A 13253-nucleotide genomic window follows, 5' to 3' on the forward strand; every position below is an offset into this window, starting at 1 on the left:
GTTGTTCAGACAGAAACGAGCTCTGAGCAAAATGCTTTTAAAACTTGACGCGTCTGTCGAGTCAAATTGTTTTTATTGTACTACAAGAATTTCCAATACAAATATGCTTTCTGCACAGTTTACACATATTTTAAGATGTATCCATAGTCTGTACAGATTCATCCATCACCTCCAGGTTCAGTGGGGTCACCACCTTTGTCAGCACACTGGTGGTCCCTCTTTTATACTTGTAGTCACCAGTTCTGTATGAGAGAAAAGAAGACGCATGGAACGGGTTTTAAAATGTTACAACAGAAGATCAGTGGAAACATTCAGAGGTTTGTTTGGTGCTTGTTAAACATGTTTCCACACATCAGAGATCGGTCATCACCAGCACAACATAAACAGCCTTTTCAAACCACACATTAGTTCTAAACGCGAGTTCAAGAAGGTCCTCATGTGAAAAAGAGAACGGTGAAAGCCAAGTGAAAAGGTTCCAGACTAATAACAGGACGTTGGTAAGTCTGCACTGTCAACCGGTGTACTCACAACTAACTCATTCACTCTTTTAACAGAACAAACAAGTACAGTTAGATTCTTGTGCCAGACACTGTGCTCATGACTCTTCCAGTGATGACACGTCACGTATAGTATCGGCTCTGCAAACATGGAACCTCGCCAGAGCAGGTAAAGATACCAGGTACCAGATACTATCACTAATGGAAAATCAAAAGAAAAACATGCCGAGTCGCGCCGTGCCAGAACAGTGCAGTGGACTAGCACCATTAGTGTGCATGCAGGTGGACAAACAGATGATGTTGCCCTCACCTGACCCCCTTCTTGTTGGCCTCGTCGTGGGGCCGGATGTAGTCCACATTGCCCTTGGTAATGACACACAGGTCAATGTTACTTCCAGAGCCCAGGTCATTGAAGATACCTGCGGCGATGGCGTCGCGCACCAGCAGCTTGGCATCAGCTTCCTTTAATGTCAAATATTATATTATATTATACACGTGCATCACCTCCACTTGTACGTACTGTTGTATTTCTGCGACTCATTTACAAAGTTGTAGACTCACCTCCATGTCCGGTTTAAAGCGGTCCTCAAATACTGCCATGGCAGCCAGAGAGCCAGAACCTTTGAAATAACAGAATAGGAGGATCAGTGGAATCTGACACTATCCGTGTTTTCAGATCAGTCAGAAACTTTGTGGTTAGTGTCCAAAACACCTGAGCTTTAAGTTATGCAATTAGTAATAAGTCATTGGATTAAGAAGCTCCCACTAAACCATGTTTCCATCATGGTACAGTACAGTCTGTACAGCAAGCAACACCCTCTGTCACTCAACAAAAAACCTTTTTGCATGAGGAGACATGGTCCTGCAAATTATATATTTCTTAAATGTGAACAAAACAAAACATTCGACAACATCATCATTTCCAGGTTTCTTAAACTCTGAAATTTTACAAACCAAACTAGTATTCAATGAATCGAGACAATAATCAAAAGGTTAATCAATGGAAATAATTAGTTATTTCCCTGAAACCGATTACTCGATTATCAAAATATTAGCCAATGAATCCAGTAATAGTTGATGCAGATCTAACTGGCACCCAATTGTACCCATTTTCCAAGTCTTTACTCTATTTTAATAACAAAAAGTAAGCTTTTCCCATCACTCACTTTTGTCAAGTCAGTTATAGAGCTGTGTGTATAGATTCAAATGTTACTAAATCAAGCTGCAGCTTGAAGGTGTGATGGCAGTCTTATTATCATATAGGGTGCAGTGCACAATAAAGCCAGTAAGTGGCAGCAGAGGGCAGCTGACATGATGCAGCTTGTCCACAGCGAAAGAGCCTTATAGAAAAGCGTTAAAGTTAGAGACTGACCCATGGTGACGTAGGGCAGCTTATCAGTGGAACCATGAGGGTAGATGCTGTAAAGGTGAGGACCATTACAATCCACTCCACCCAAAACCAGAGCAGCCCCAATGTAGCCCTGATACCTGGGAAAACAGACACAACAGCACCGTTCACTCACATACTAGGTACATTTCTGAAATTCACTTTACGTCTAAATACATTGACTTATTTCACTTAAATGATGCTATATAAATACAGACCACTTACCATAGGAAGCACATTTACCCTTAAGAAAAGTACAACAAAAAATGCATTTTTTTAAAGAAATTGATATCTTGTGATGTTTATTTTGAAGTTCTTATTTCACTGCGCTTTTACTTAAAGTGTTTAACCTTTGGCATCATCGGCTGGGTTTAGAAATGCTACAGAAGCTCAGAAAAAGGCCGGAGTCAGGAAAACAATGACAACAGCCAACAAACTGTTAGTGGAAACATTACCAAGCATGGAGAGCACCTACAGAGACAGAGTCATGAATAGGACCAGGTCTATCATGGTTGATGAGAGGCATTCCCCCTTTTCCTCATTCCAAATTTCTTTATTTATTCACTAGGAACAAGTCTAAAATGTCCTTTATAAAGACCCTGGAGCCAAACTTACACAACAAATATGGGGTTCAGCTGGAACACTGGACAATGAATACTGCGATGAAAATTGAGTGTTATGATGTGATGATACTTAATGTGACTGTGTAGAAATCTATCAAGTAAAGTACTCAAAATGTTAACAACAGCTGTGTGTTTTAGATCTAAATGGCATACCTGAAAAGCATTTGTTTGAGCATGCGGTTAGCGGTGGCCACGCGTGGCAGCCTGCCCGTGGAGAGGGAGTGCAGCTCCAGGTTTGAGGAGATTATCTGAGTGGTCATCTCTGTGTCTGCAGCTGTTCCTGCTCCACAACAGCTAGACAATGACACAATAACACAGCACGCTGTTAGTTATAGAACACAACTCCCAAAACATGAAAATGACTGTAGGGCCACTTCTGCAGTCTTACATGCAGGGGGATGACAGTCACGCTCCCATAAAACTTGTTCCATGTCCCATGTGTATATATAACCCAAAAATGTGACACTTACTAAATGTTGGGGGAGATGTAGTGGATCTTGGAGCAGTTCTTGTCTGCAACTATCATGCCCTCTGTGGCTCTGGTGTCTGCTCCCAAGACAACGCCATCCTTCACAGGGAAACACAAGACATACATGATTTACATTCAGTAAAGTGATGTTCAGCAATGGTGCTTTTGTGCCATGTCATCCTTGATATTAAATGATTTCATAAATTAAAGGCTTCGGTTGAGGAAATCAAGAGAAGATAAAGAAATTTAAAAAGAAACGAGGAATGTTCATGTTCCATGTATGTTTTTGTGATAAACTGATAAGAGGGTAGATAGATATGCAATTGTTATCAGCAGATTATTCCGTGTGAATGTTTTGTTACAACAATAATCATCAAGAGGTGAAGTAGTAGTTAGAGAAGGACACTGGCAGCTCCTCCTTTTCCTGTTCACACACGTGTCAACACCTTTACACCTGACTTTTTCACTCATTTCAAGTGACTTGGATTCTCTCACTAACCTTGAAGACGACGCCACAGATGGTAGTTCCGGTTTTCCGAGCAGCAGGTAAACTGCATCCCAACTTTGTTACCTCACCTTCCAAAACTGCATTCCTGGAAAAAAAATAAACAAAATAGAATGTAACATTATAGTCAAATTCACAATATCATACGAACAAAAATGTCTCAAGAACATTGTGGACATGTGCAGGAAATCTAACAATAAAAAAAACTTTATTTTTCGTTTCCCGACAGGCTTAAATACTCTGAAGGAAATGTTTATGACTAGACCTCCCCATATCATCTATCAGTGGATATATAGCCAAAGACCTATGGACATTTTCTTTATTGGACAACAAAGGTTAGTAATGACGCTGGAGCCAAACTGTAAATCCTGTCATGGACATACTTTGGAAAAATAGTATTATGAAATTAAACGGAAACTGTTAGGGTGGCAACAAATATTCGATTACTTAATTACTTGTTGATAATCAATTCATCAGTTTGATTGTTTTACGGTGTTTTTTTTTTATAACTGAAACAACTTAGACCAAATGGTGTTGGTGGTTTGTTGTGTCGTGGTTTCCGTTAATGTGTACGAACGAATGGTGGCTTAAAACATGACAAAAGCCGCTCAGATGCGACATTTTATCTGTGAAATTAATTCTGAAATAAAAGGTTTTAGAAGTATCCTATAACAAATGCAGCACAACTAGCAAAATAAAGGAATCGTTCATCCTAACGATGGGAAACTCCTGAGTCATTGTACGGGAGACAAGTTAACGTAAGCTAGCATCGCTAGAAAAATCCGTAATAAACACACGCCAAGAGTCCAGAAAAAGATAAAACCGATAAAGGGAAGCAACATAATCATTTTGGTCTGATAATCTGCCAACACAAAGCGCGTACCTTTTGCAGTTTTCAAAATTGAAACCGCCGACTGGTGGCCGGGAGACTGTCAGTGTCGCCATCTTGGAGAATGAAAGTAAGTGTTTCCGGGAAGTAGAGGAAGTGCCGGCTTCTTCTTCCTCTGGTGCAATTTGTGGATGAAGCGATGCGGGTCACCCACAAATGCTGCCCCCCTCAGGTCAATTATATGCTTGTAGAGGTATTTCTACACTCCATTAAAATTCAAATCCACATGTCTAAAGACAGGTAATGTGCCAGTTGAGTCAGTTGAAGCACAGTATAACTGTCATGCTACTAGCGCTCTATAGCCATGCACATGTATGCTGAGTCAGCTGAAGCTTGAGATGAAGGTACTAAACTAGTTCAACTTAATTTACCACCTGCTCCAATACAGCCTGGGTGTTTGGCACCTCCACCTTTTTTGGGTTGTTTTATTTGTTAAATCACTGGCACCAGGAATGCTATGATCATCTTCTGTGCAGAGTGGAGCTCTGTACAACCTGCATCCACCTCTGATGGAATACGTAGCACTCACACTTGGGTTGAAGCTTTGAACCTGAAAATAAAAACACCCAAGCCTCTTTTTGCATGTTCTCTCTACTATCAAAATAACAACAAAAGAGCACTTCTACACAAGATGCTTGGTTATGAAGCTTCTGTGAAGAATGACGACACACTGACATGCTTGGAAAACAGAGTTGTTGAGTCCTTCATTTATTACAATCTGCAGTCTCACCATTAGATGTCACAATGACTCACACATTGGACCTTTAAAATGGCCAATCCCAGCTTATACAGGTGCGATTGGCACCAGTGCAACAATACAAAGCAACAGAGGAGGCTTTGCTGTCCATGGCCTGGTGGCCTGGTTTGATCCCATTACACAGGAAGCCCTGTTTTTTTTATGCGTCAGGAAGGGAACCTTGAAATTGTAGTGAAAGTTTGGATGAGCTAGCTGTACTTTTTAAGTAATTTAAGGTATATTGCACTTTACAATACCTGCACTGTAATCAAAGTAAAAATAAATCATAAAAACACACAATAATATAGAATAGGAAACCAAAATTCTATAAAACAAGAAAATAACAATCAGTGAAATTAGAAAATGTACAATTTAGAACAGAGGGAAAGTGTCACTTTATTACTGAATATTAAATAAATAGGTTTAAGTAAAGAATCAAGTCAATCTCAGGGGGAGAATTCTCACCTTTATTGGTTGTCCATCACCAATCATGGAAACATGCAGCGCCGCAACAATACTTACAAGCATACACATAATCTTAAACACAAAAATCATAATTTATTTAATCAAGAAAATAACTGTAGTATAAATACTTTTCACTGTCCCTAACTCAGTGTCTGCCTTTTCTACTTGTGCCATGAAACAGTGCATTTATTTAATCACACTGCCATATTTTGTCCTTGAACAGGAAAGTTGCCAACTCTGTGCCAGCTGGATGTCAAGGTCGGGTAGGAAATGGGCTCCAGTGAGGTGGACGAGATCAGATAGTGCACCTCCACACAACAAGGTGAGTGCATTATGTTGATTAAGCCTTTTATTAAAGCAGAGTGGGCAAAACAGGTGGTTGGAGGTGTAATCACTGGGATCTCATTGACTCATAACAAAGGTTTAGTGCAACTGCTCTGACTTTAACCAGCAGGAAGCAGCGCGTCGTCTCTCCCATCGTCCACTTTCTTCATGTCTTATTTTGGACAAACTATTATTCCATTATATTATAGTATAATACTGGACTTTACTTTACTACACTGTAATTTATAACAATGCACTGTGCTGCACTGTACTGTTCCATACTAAACTATACCTTACTATACTCTACTATGACAATTTACTGTGCAGTACTATATTACAATTTGCTATAATGTACAATACAATACTATATTGAACTGTACTATAATGTAATTGGTCATTATGTACTATTCCATGATACTAAACTATACTGTTTTTTGCAATACTCTCCTGCACTGCACTGTACTAAAATTCACTATAATGTGCAATAATTCACTTTACTATACTGAACTATACTATACTGTAATTTATCATAATGTACTATACAGCCCTATTCCATACTGTACTATATACCATATTATAATGTACTAAAATATGATTCACTATAATGTACTACACGATACTATACTATGCTGTACTGTACTGCACTATACTATACTATATGGCACACAGGAGCTGCTGGTCTAGTTCTGCCTTGTTTGTTGTTAATCAGAACCAAGGACACAAACTTCACTTTCTAGTTTGAAAAAAGATGTCTGATGGTGAGAAAAATCCTCAAACATATTTTAAAATATGGATATAGATTTTACTAGGTTAGCCCTTTGTTCCTGTACCTCATACAACTGTACTCCACTATTATTTATTGTGTTGAGGATGGATTTAAAAAAAAAAAAAAAAGGATCATTCAGACATCAGCACATGTGTCGACAGTGTCTTCATGGTCAGCTGTTCTTAGCCTGCAACATCTCAGTGAGCAGGTTGTTGCAGGGCACCTCGCCGCTCAGGTGTCTGCAGTACATGTAGTTCTCAGCAAGAGTGCTGAGCGAGCGTAACTCAGAGAGACACAGCAGCAGGTTAGTGAAGCGTCCGAGGTACGGAGAGGACGTGCAGAGTGTATATTCCCGGAGAGCTCCTTCAGCCTGTTCCTGCACACTCTCTATGAGCTGATGTTCCTCCAGGTCTTTCACATCTGGTGAGTGCAGAAGAGGAAACCACAACCTGTGAATGTACACCACACACAGAACAACTCCTGCAACCTTCTCATACCCTGATGGGAGGAACTAGAGAATTGTTGACCCCGCCTCCTTAGTAATGTCATACTTTGTACATGAATGCAAAAACGATGACTTATTCACATGTGTACAAATGTGTCAGAAGATATTTGGACTTTTATCACAGAAGCCTTTGTCACTAACCTGGGTTAAAAAGTATAAGGAACTTGATACAGGCAAACTCCTGGCGGTCCACTTTTTGGACATGAAGTTTCTCAATGAGGTCTAGTCCTCTCTGGATCAGACTGGACAAGGAGGGACCAGTGTTAGAAGCTATGAGTGACAGTGGCACCTGAAACAGAAAAGAAATACAATCAAGTGCATTAAAAACTAATTGCAGTTATGTTTCTTCACTTTCTGTGTCTGACGCAAATTGGTCACTATGCCTATTTATTTCTTACATGTGAGATGATTACGGTGCTGTTTTAATGTTATTGTTAGTGTCTGTGACTTGAAAATTGTGCTTGCTGCATTTCTTTTTTGTCTATTTACGGGGTCTGTAGTTTACTACACAGTGAAGTAGATTGTGTTTGTATTTATTGGTGTAATCCGTCTGTGTATTTTGTTTGACTTTTTGACACTGCTACTAACAAAAGAGAAAAACCTCTCACCTCCTGCCCAGTGACGAGGAGCAGACTGCCTTCTTTGCCAGAGAGGACCTGTCTGGAGACAATGTCCAGAATCAACAGTTCACTCCAGCAGCTGTGCAGTAACTTCATCTGATCACTCACCTTGAAAGAGAAAACAGGTAGAGATTGAAAATAGCTTTTTTCATGTCGGAGATCAGTGAGAAGGAACAGGAGACTGATATTCTTAGAGTGTCATGTTCCAGGAATCCAAAGATTCACTCATTTTAGAACGAGTTTGCGAGTTTGAAGCCTCGGCTGCTTTATGCCAATAAGAAACTGCTGTTTTTTGACATAAAACAAAGGCAGCAGCAACAGAAACTGCATGACTTATTTCTCATCAACATGGGTTAGGTCAACAAGGGCAGAACATGCTAAATCCACACAGAAAGGCCCGCGGTGGAACCAGGATTTGGACTATCTTGCCGAGAGGCAACAGTGCTGGCCACAGCTCCGCAGTGTAACCCATGTACAGTATGCAATAACAGAAAATCAACATCATCAGATGGGACTTCACCTTCAGTTGTTTGAAGAAGATGGATGTGCGAGCCCATTCCACAAGAGTGAACAGTGTCTGATCAGCCATCAGGCACATCCGACTGAAAGTGCTGGGGTTGACATGTTTCCTCAGCTCCTGCTGGACGTGTGTGCTGATCCTTCTCTGGAGCTGCAGGTCATCTTGATCACAGAGTAAGAACTCAATCACGAGCTGAGGCATCATTGGACCCTGTGAGTGAAGTTTGTCCAGGTCGTTGGAGGTCCCTGCTGAACTTGCACAGATGTTGTCGTGCTCCGTCTTGATTGTGGAGTTTGAGAAGGCGACGCGCTGGTAGAAGGTGGCACCAGGGCAGCTGAGGGCATTCTGAGTTGTGGGTAGTGAGGTGCTCTGAAGGACAGAATCTGGGGACAGGCCACGAGCAAAGGTGAGGACATTCTGGTGCGTTGAGGAGACCACAGGTGCTCGACTCTCAGGTCTGAATCCACAAGCTTGAATCAGAGCTTCCCTCTGCTGCTTGAGGGCCCGATCTTGCTTGTACATGGGCCCAAACTTGTTTCTGCCACCTCGCATTCGATCAGCACGAACAGCTGATGAGAAAAGTGGATTTGTTTTGAGCAGTTTGTCAAGCTGATCTTTACAGTCTTTGGAAAGGAGTCTCATTTAGGAGATAAGTCAAGACATTTGTCTGTAAGTGAATCGTAATGACTTAATACAGAGGTGTCAAACTGGCAGCCCGTGGGCCACATGTGGCCTCCCAGTCTATAACATGCGCCCCACCACTTAATATCTTGTTATAATGACCTCCTGTTCCTTTAAACACAGTGAGGTGATAGAATATAGACAGAATATGATACTTAATAAATTGGCTATAATATATTTTATATAACAGTAATAGTTAAAAATGATGTCGTAATTGTCACATTATTAAATGTACTTCAAATTATACATATATAAGCTTGTTTGGTGTTTTGTTTACAATTACCCGCATTATTAATTACTTAGTTTTCAATTTATTTCTCTGTTTTTGACACTACCAAATATAACAGATTCATTATGTGTCATAAATATGTTATAACTACAAAGTATACATCATTCCAAAAACTTTGAAATTCAATGAAATATCATCATAAATATCTATTGTGTTATAATTTTAAGGTTATATTGCCCACCTGGTTAATTTTTTTCCACATTTTTTTCTCTATGCCAGCCTCCTCTTGACCAGACTAGATGCTCATAGGTCATTTGAGTTTGACACCCCTGACTTAATACATCATTTATACACTTTTGTTGAAAATATTTCTCAAATATAACAATAATAATAACAATCATAATCATAATAACAATATTTCTCAAACAAACAAAAATTCATTTTGTTTGTTGGTTTTGTTTTTTTACCAATGTTATCTCTTATTATTATTAATGCAACACATGAACGCCATTCGGATTAGTTTAGATATACTGTAGTTAGAATAGTTTGGTTTGTTTAAGTGTGGTGATATAAGATACTATGGCATACTTCGCTGGGGACACAAGGAAAGCAGATTTTAGCCACCGAACAAAGCACACGTTTTCAGATGTTAAAAATATGTTTGCATCTTTATCTTGCCAAAGAAAACATGTAAATACTACATACAACAGGAACTATAGATTTATGAATAGATGTGACCCTTACCTTCCAGTCTCATGCCAACATGAAGACACTTTTGGAATCTGCAGAATGGACACCGTTTCCTCTGAATCTTATCAATGCTGCACTCCTGGTTCACCGCACACACATACTTCTTGTTGTTTCGAACTGTTCTTTTGAAAAAACCCTGCGAGTGTTCAACAGAAGATGGACTTATATATACATATATACATATACATACATATATATATATACATATACATATACATATACATATATATACATATACATATATATATATACATATACATATACATATATATATATATATATACATATATATATATATATACATATACATATACATATACATATACATATATATATATATATATATATATATATATATATATATATATATATATATATATATTACATGTAAAAGCCCATCTGTAGGGACTGGATTTGCAAATTAGCAATTTCTCTAAACTCTTGGAACTATGCTAAACTGCATTGTCTCATTCAATAAATGCATAAAAAAAGAGAAACTAAAAGTACCTTGCAGCTCTCGCAGGTCAGCAGGCCGTAGTGGTATCCAGAGACTTTGTCTCCACAGACAGGACAAGGATCCTGGAACTCCATTCTGTAAAACTGACCTGACAAAGAATCAAAGCAACGTGACACAACTGATACAAAGGAGGTAATAATCTTTATTTCAATTAGAGGGTTCAGAGATAGACAAATGTAAAGGATATAGAATAACCAGTATTAAATCAGACGACTATAAAGTAAAAAATAATACAATTTAAAATGTAGAAATATAATAAGCAAACTGAAATTAATTTCTCTTAATTGAGAGAACAGGGAACATGTATGAAAAAAAGACACAAACAAAACAATATGAACAAAGACATAACACCTCAGAGAGTTCACTTTATGGGCTGTTCTACAACAATGACAACTTTTTTCCTACCTTTTAATTAGAATTTCCAACTGGCAAACCTAAACTAAAATCCTTTTCTTAAGCGTTTAATTCTACATTCCCCCTTTTTTTTCCCCTCTTTCAGCGTCAGAAACAACTGAGCTTACAACTGAGTTTGTGTTCTATGTGATGAGAAGCTTCTTACCTGAGAAGTGTGTGGTCCGTAAACTGTGAAGCAGCAGAGTCACACTGGACTCATGTCACGAACTATGATGAGGAGGAGGAGCAGCAGGAGGATGGGGGAGGAAGGTCGATCTCCATGGTCAATCTGAATATTGAATTGTCTGATTACAGCATCATTGTTGGTAATGTTTTAACACTGTGATATCATGTTATGAGGGTACGAGCATAAGGTGCGTAGAACCCTATTGAAACTCAAGGAGTTCTTTTTCTTATTCCTCCAAATGAATCGCATTTTTGAGGCCCTGAACATAACCCAAAACACACCACATCAGACCTGGTGAAAAATTACGTCTGTTAGTGTTTCGGGGAATGAAAGTGGGCGGAGCTAAAAACGGACACAAAAAACTCCTGTTAGGTCATCTGATGTCGGGTTTAACGTACATGAACGAAACTTGGTACACACGTTCATTAGGTGGGGACGGTCAAAAAAGTCAATGACGACTTTCCTGTGAATCCTACAGGAAGGCTGCCATCTTGGATTGCACGCCAAATCGCAGGCGATTTTGGCCATTTCGCATAGTATTTGAACAGACTTGTCCTAGAGCTTTTGTGTGATCATCTTCAAACTTGGAGCGGTCACTGTGGACAAGTTCAGGAGCTTACGATGCTTATGGTTAGTAAAAATGTTGCATGGTGTACGAGAACGCGGGCGGCAAAGTTGGCAAAAATTTCGATTTTTCGCAGCAGAGAACGAAACTCTAATAACTTCGCGATGTGAGGTCCGATCTGAACAAAACTTGCTATGGTTGATGATGGGCCATGGCTAAAGACGTCTATGCAAAAACTGTACATTTTGAAAACAGCGCCTCCTGGTAGTGGCAGAAAATAAACAAAAAAAGAGTTACTTTTTACACAGATTATCGTACAGATAATCAGACAGAATTACATTTAGTTTTTCATGATGCTCTAACAGGGATTGTTGCATCCAACTAAAACTTGGTATGTGAGACCCCAGACCCGTCCTGAACATGTCTGTAAAAGATGACCTCCCTACAGGAAGTAGAACGCTCGAAACAGGAAGTAAAGTCTAACATTGTCCCATCTGCACGAAATTTGTGAGTCAAGGGAACTTCCCTGAACACGTTTACGAACACGCCTTTCACCCAACAAGAAGTCGGCCATTTTAAACAGGAAGTTTAAAATGCATGTGTGGCTGCTCATATTGCTGCTGGTGTTAATGGTACTGCAACACTGTTCAAATAACTATTTGAATAGCACTTTTCAAAACAACTCCACAAAGTGCTTTCCATAGTAGAAAAACAAAACTGTTAAGCGTAAAATGGTAAAGACAGAATTAAAAGATAAAATGAAAAGCCAGATGAAATAAAATAGTAAAAATACATCTGTAGTTAAAAGAAGGCATTTTAAAGCAAAGAAGTCCAAATGTTCAGTGGCATATTTTTATGCATTAGCCATATTCAGTGTTAGTGGCTAGAAGTAAGGAAGTTGTGAGATGGGGGCAAGTAGCAGCATCACCATCCACTGTAGCATTCCCTGCTTTAGAGTCCAATTTATTAAATTCCTTTTAAAACCTTGTACAAATCCATATAGGGTTTGAGTTTTCTGGTTTAGATCAACCAAACACTTGGAGCAGTGTCATGTGCCATGTCTACAGTAACAGATCAGTGCAATTTGTTTTAAAAGAATTCCAAATCTTTAAGTTCAAAGCACTAACTTGTCAAAATAACACTCATCACAGAAAAAATACAAGTCAACCATAAAGTTAAGAACAAAAGTTTTACTTGTTATAAAGAAGGCAATAAATACAAGTTTTCAATGTCAAACATTACAGGCTGAAAGTAGCAGTGTCTGTATTTTACTGTGGTGATGCATCACATGTACAGTGTTTTGTCATGTGAAGTTGTGGGTCAGTGGGGACGGGGGGTTAAAGTCCATTTAAAAAATAATTTAAAAAATCTTGGTGACCATGTCCTGCTGGGCAGAGTGACGTAGCAGGGTCCAACATCTAACAGGAAAAAAAAAAAGAGTCAGCACACTTTAGTATTAAGTAAATATGGATTAAACATATTGAGTACCATTTGAAAGAACGTACCTGAAGACATCCCGTGGAAAAGGTCGGTCGTAGAAGCGTCGGTTCATCTTGGGCTATCACCGCAGCCATCCAGGACCTTCTCCAGGTCGTGGTGTCCAACATAGACTCCTCCGATCCAGG

The 13253-nt window shown here is 39.2% G+C and overlaps 2 protein-coding genes across 2 annotated transcripts; both read right to left on the minus strand.

Moving 5' to 3' along the window:
- Positions 1-32: 32 nt before the first annotated feature.
- On the minus strand, positions 33-4447 carry psmb7 (proteasome 20S subunit beta 7). Its single transcript, XM_044012433.1, has 8 exons — positions 4365-4447; positions 3476-3569; positions 2978-3075; positions 2661-2801; positions 1870-1985; positions 1059-1117; positions 808-959; positions 33-242 (listed from the first exon to the last, which is right to left on the minus strand). The coding sequence occupies exons 1-8, from the start codon at positions 4424-4426 to the stop codon at positions 131-133; spliced, it is 834 nt and encodes a 277-aa protein (XP_043868368.1). The 5' UTR covers positions 4427-4447; the 3' UTR covers positions 33-130.
- A 2386-nt stretch (positions 4448-6833) lies between these two features.
- LOC122758325 (nuclear receptor subfamily 5 group A member 2-like) lies at positions 6834-10557 on the minus strand. The gene is made up of 6 exons (XM_044012420.1): positions 10474-10557; positions 9961-10102; positions 8302-8875; positions 7775-7889; positions 7308-7455; positions 6834-7081 (listed from the first exon to the last, which is right to left on the minus strand). Exons 1-6 carry the CDS (start codon positions 10555-10557, stop codon positions 6834-6836), a joined length of 1311 nt encoding a protein of 436 aa, XP_043868355.1.
- Between the last annotated feature and the right edge of the window lie 2696 nt (positions 10558-13253).

The sequence above is a fragment of the Solea senegalensis genome, linkage group LG21 (assembly GCF_019176455.1).
Source record: "Solea senegalensis isolate Sse05_10M linkage group LG21, IFAPA_SoseM_1, whole genome shotgun sequence".
Lineage (NCBI taxonomy): Eukaryota > Metazoa > Chordata > Actinopteri > Pleuronectiformes > Soleidae > Solea > Solea senegalensis.

Coding starts and splice junctions, on each gene's coding strand:
- psmb7 (XM_044012433.1), bottom strand. CDS start 4,426: ATGGCGACACTGACAGTCTCCCGGCCACCAGTCGGCGGTTTCAATTTT. Junction 2,802..2,977: donor TACATCTCCCCCAACATTTA/GTAAGTGTCACA, acceptor GTCATTGTCTAG/CTGTTGTGGAGCAGGAACAG. Junction 243..807: donor GCCAACAAGAAGGGGGTCAG/GTGAGGGCAACA, acceptor TCTCTCATACAG/AACTGGTGACTACAAGTATA.
- LOC122758325 (XM_044012420.1), bottom strand. CDS start 10,557: ATGGAGTTCCAGGATCCTTGTCCTGTCTGTGGAGACAAAGTCTCTGGA. Junction 8,876..9,960: donor TGTTGGCATGAGACTGGAAG/GTAAGGGTCACA, acceptor TTTTCTCATCAG/CTGTTCGTGCTGATCGAATG. Junction 7,082..7,307: donor CCTTATACTTTTTAACCCAG/GTTAGTGACAAA, acceptor TGCACTCACCAG/ATGTGAAAGACCTGGAGGAA.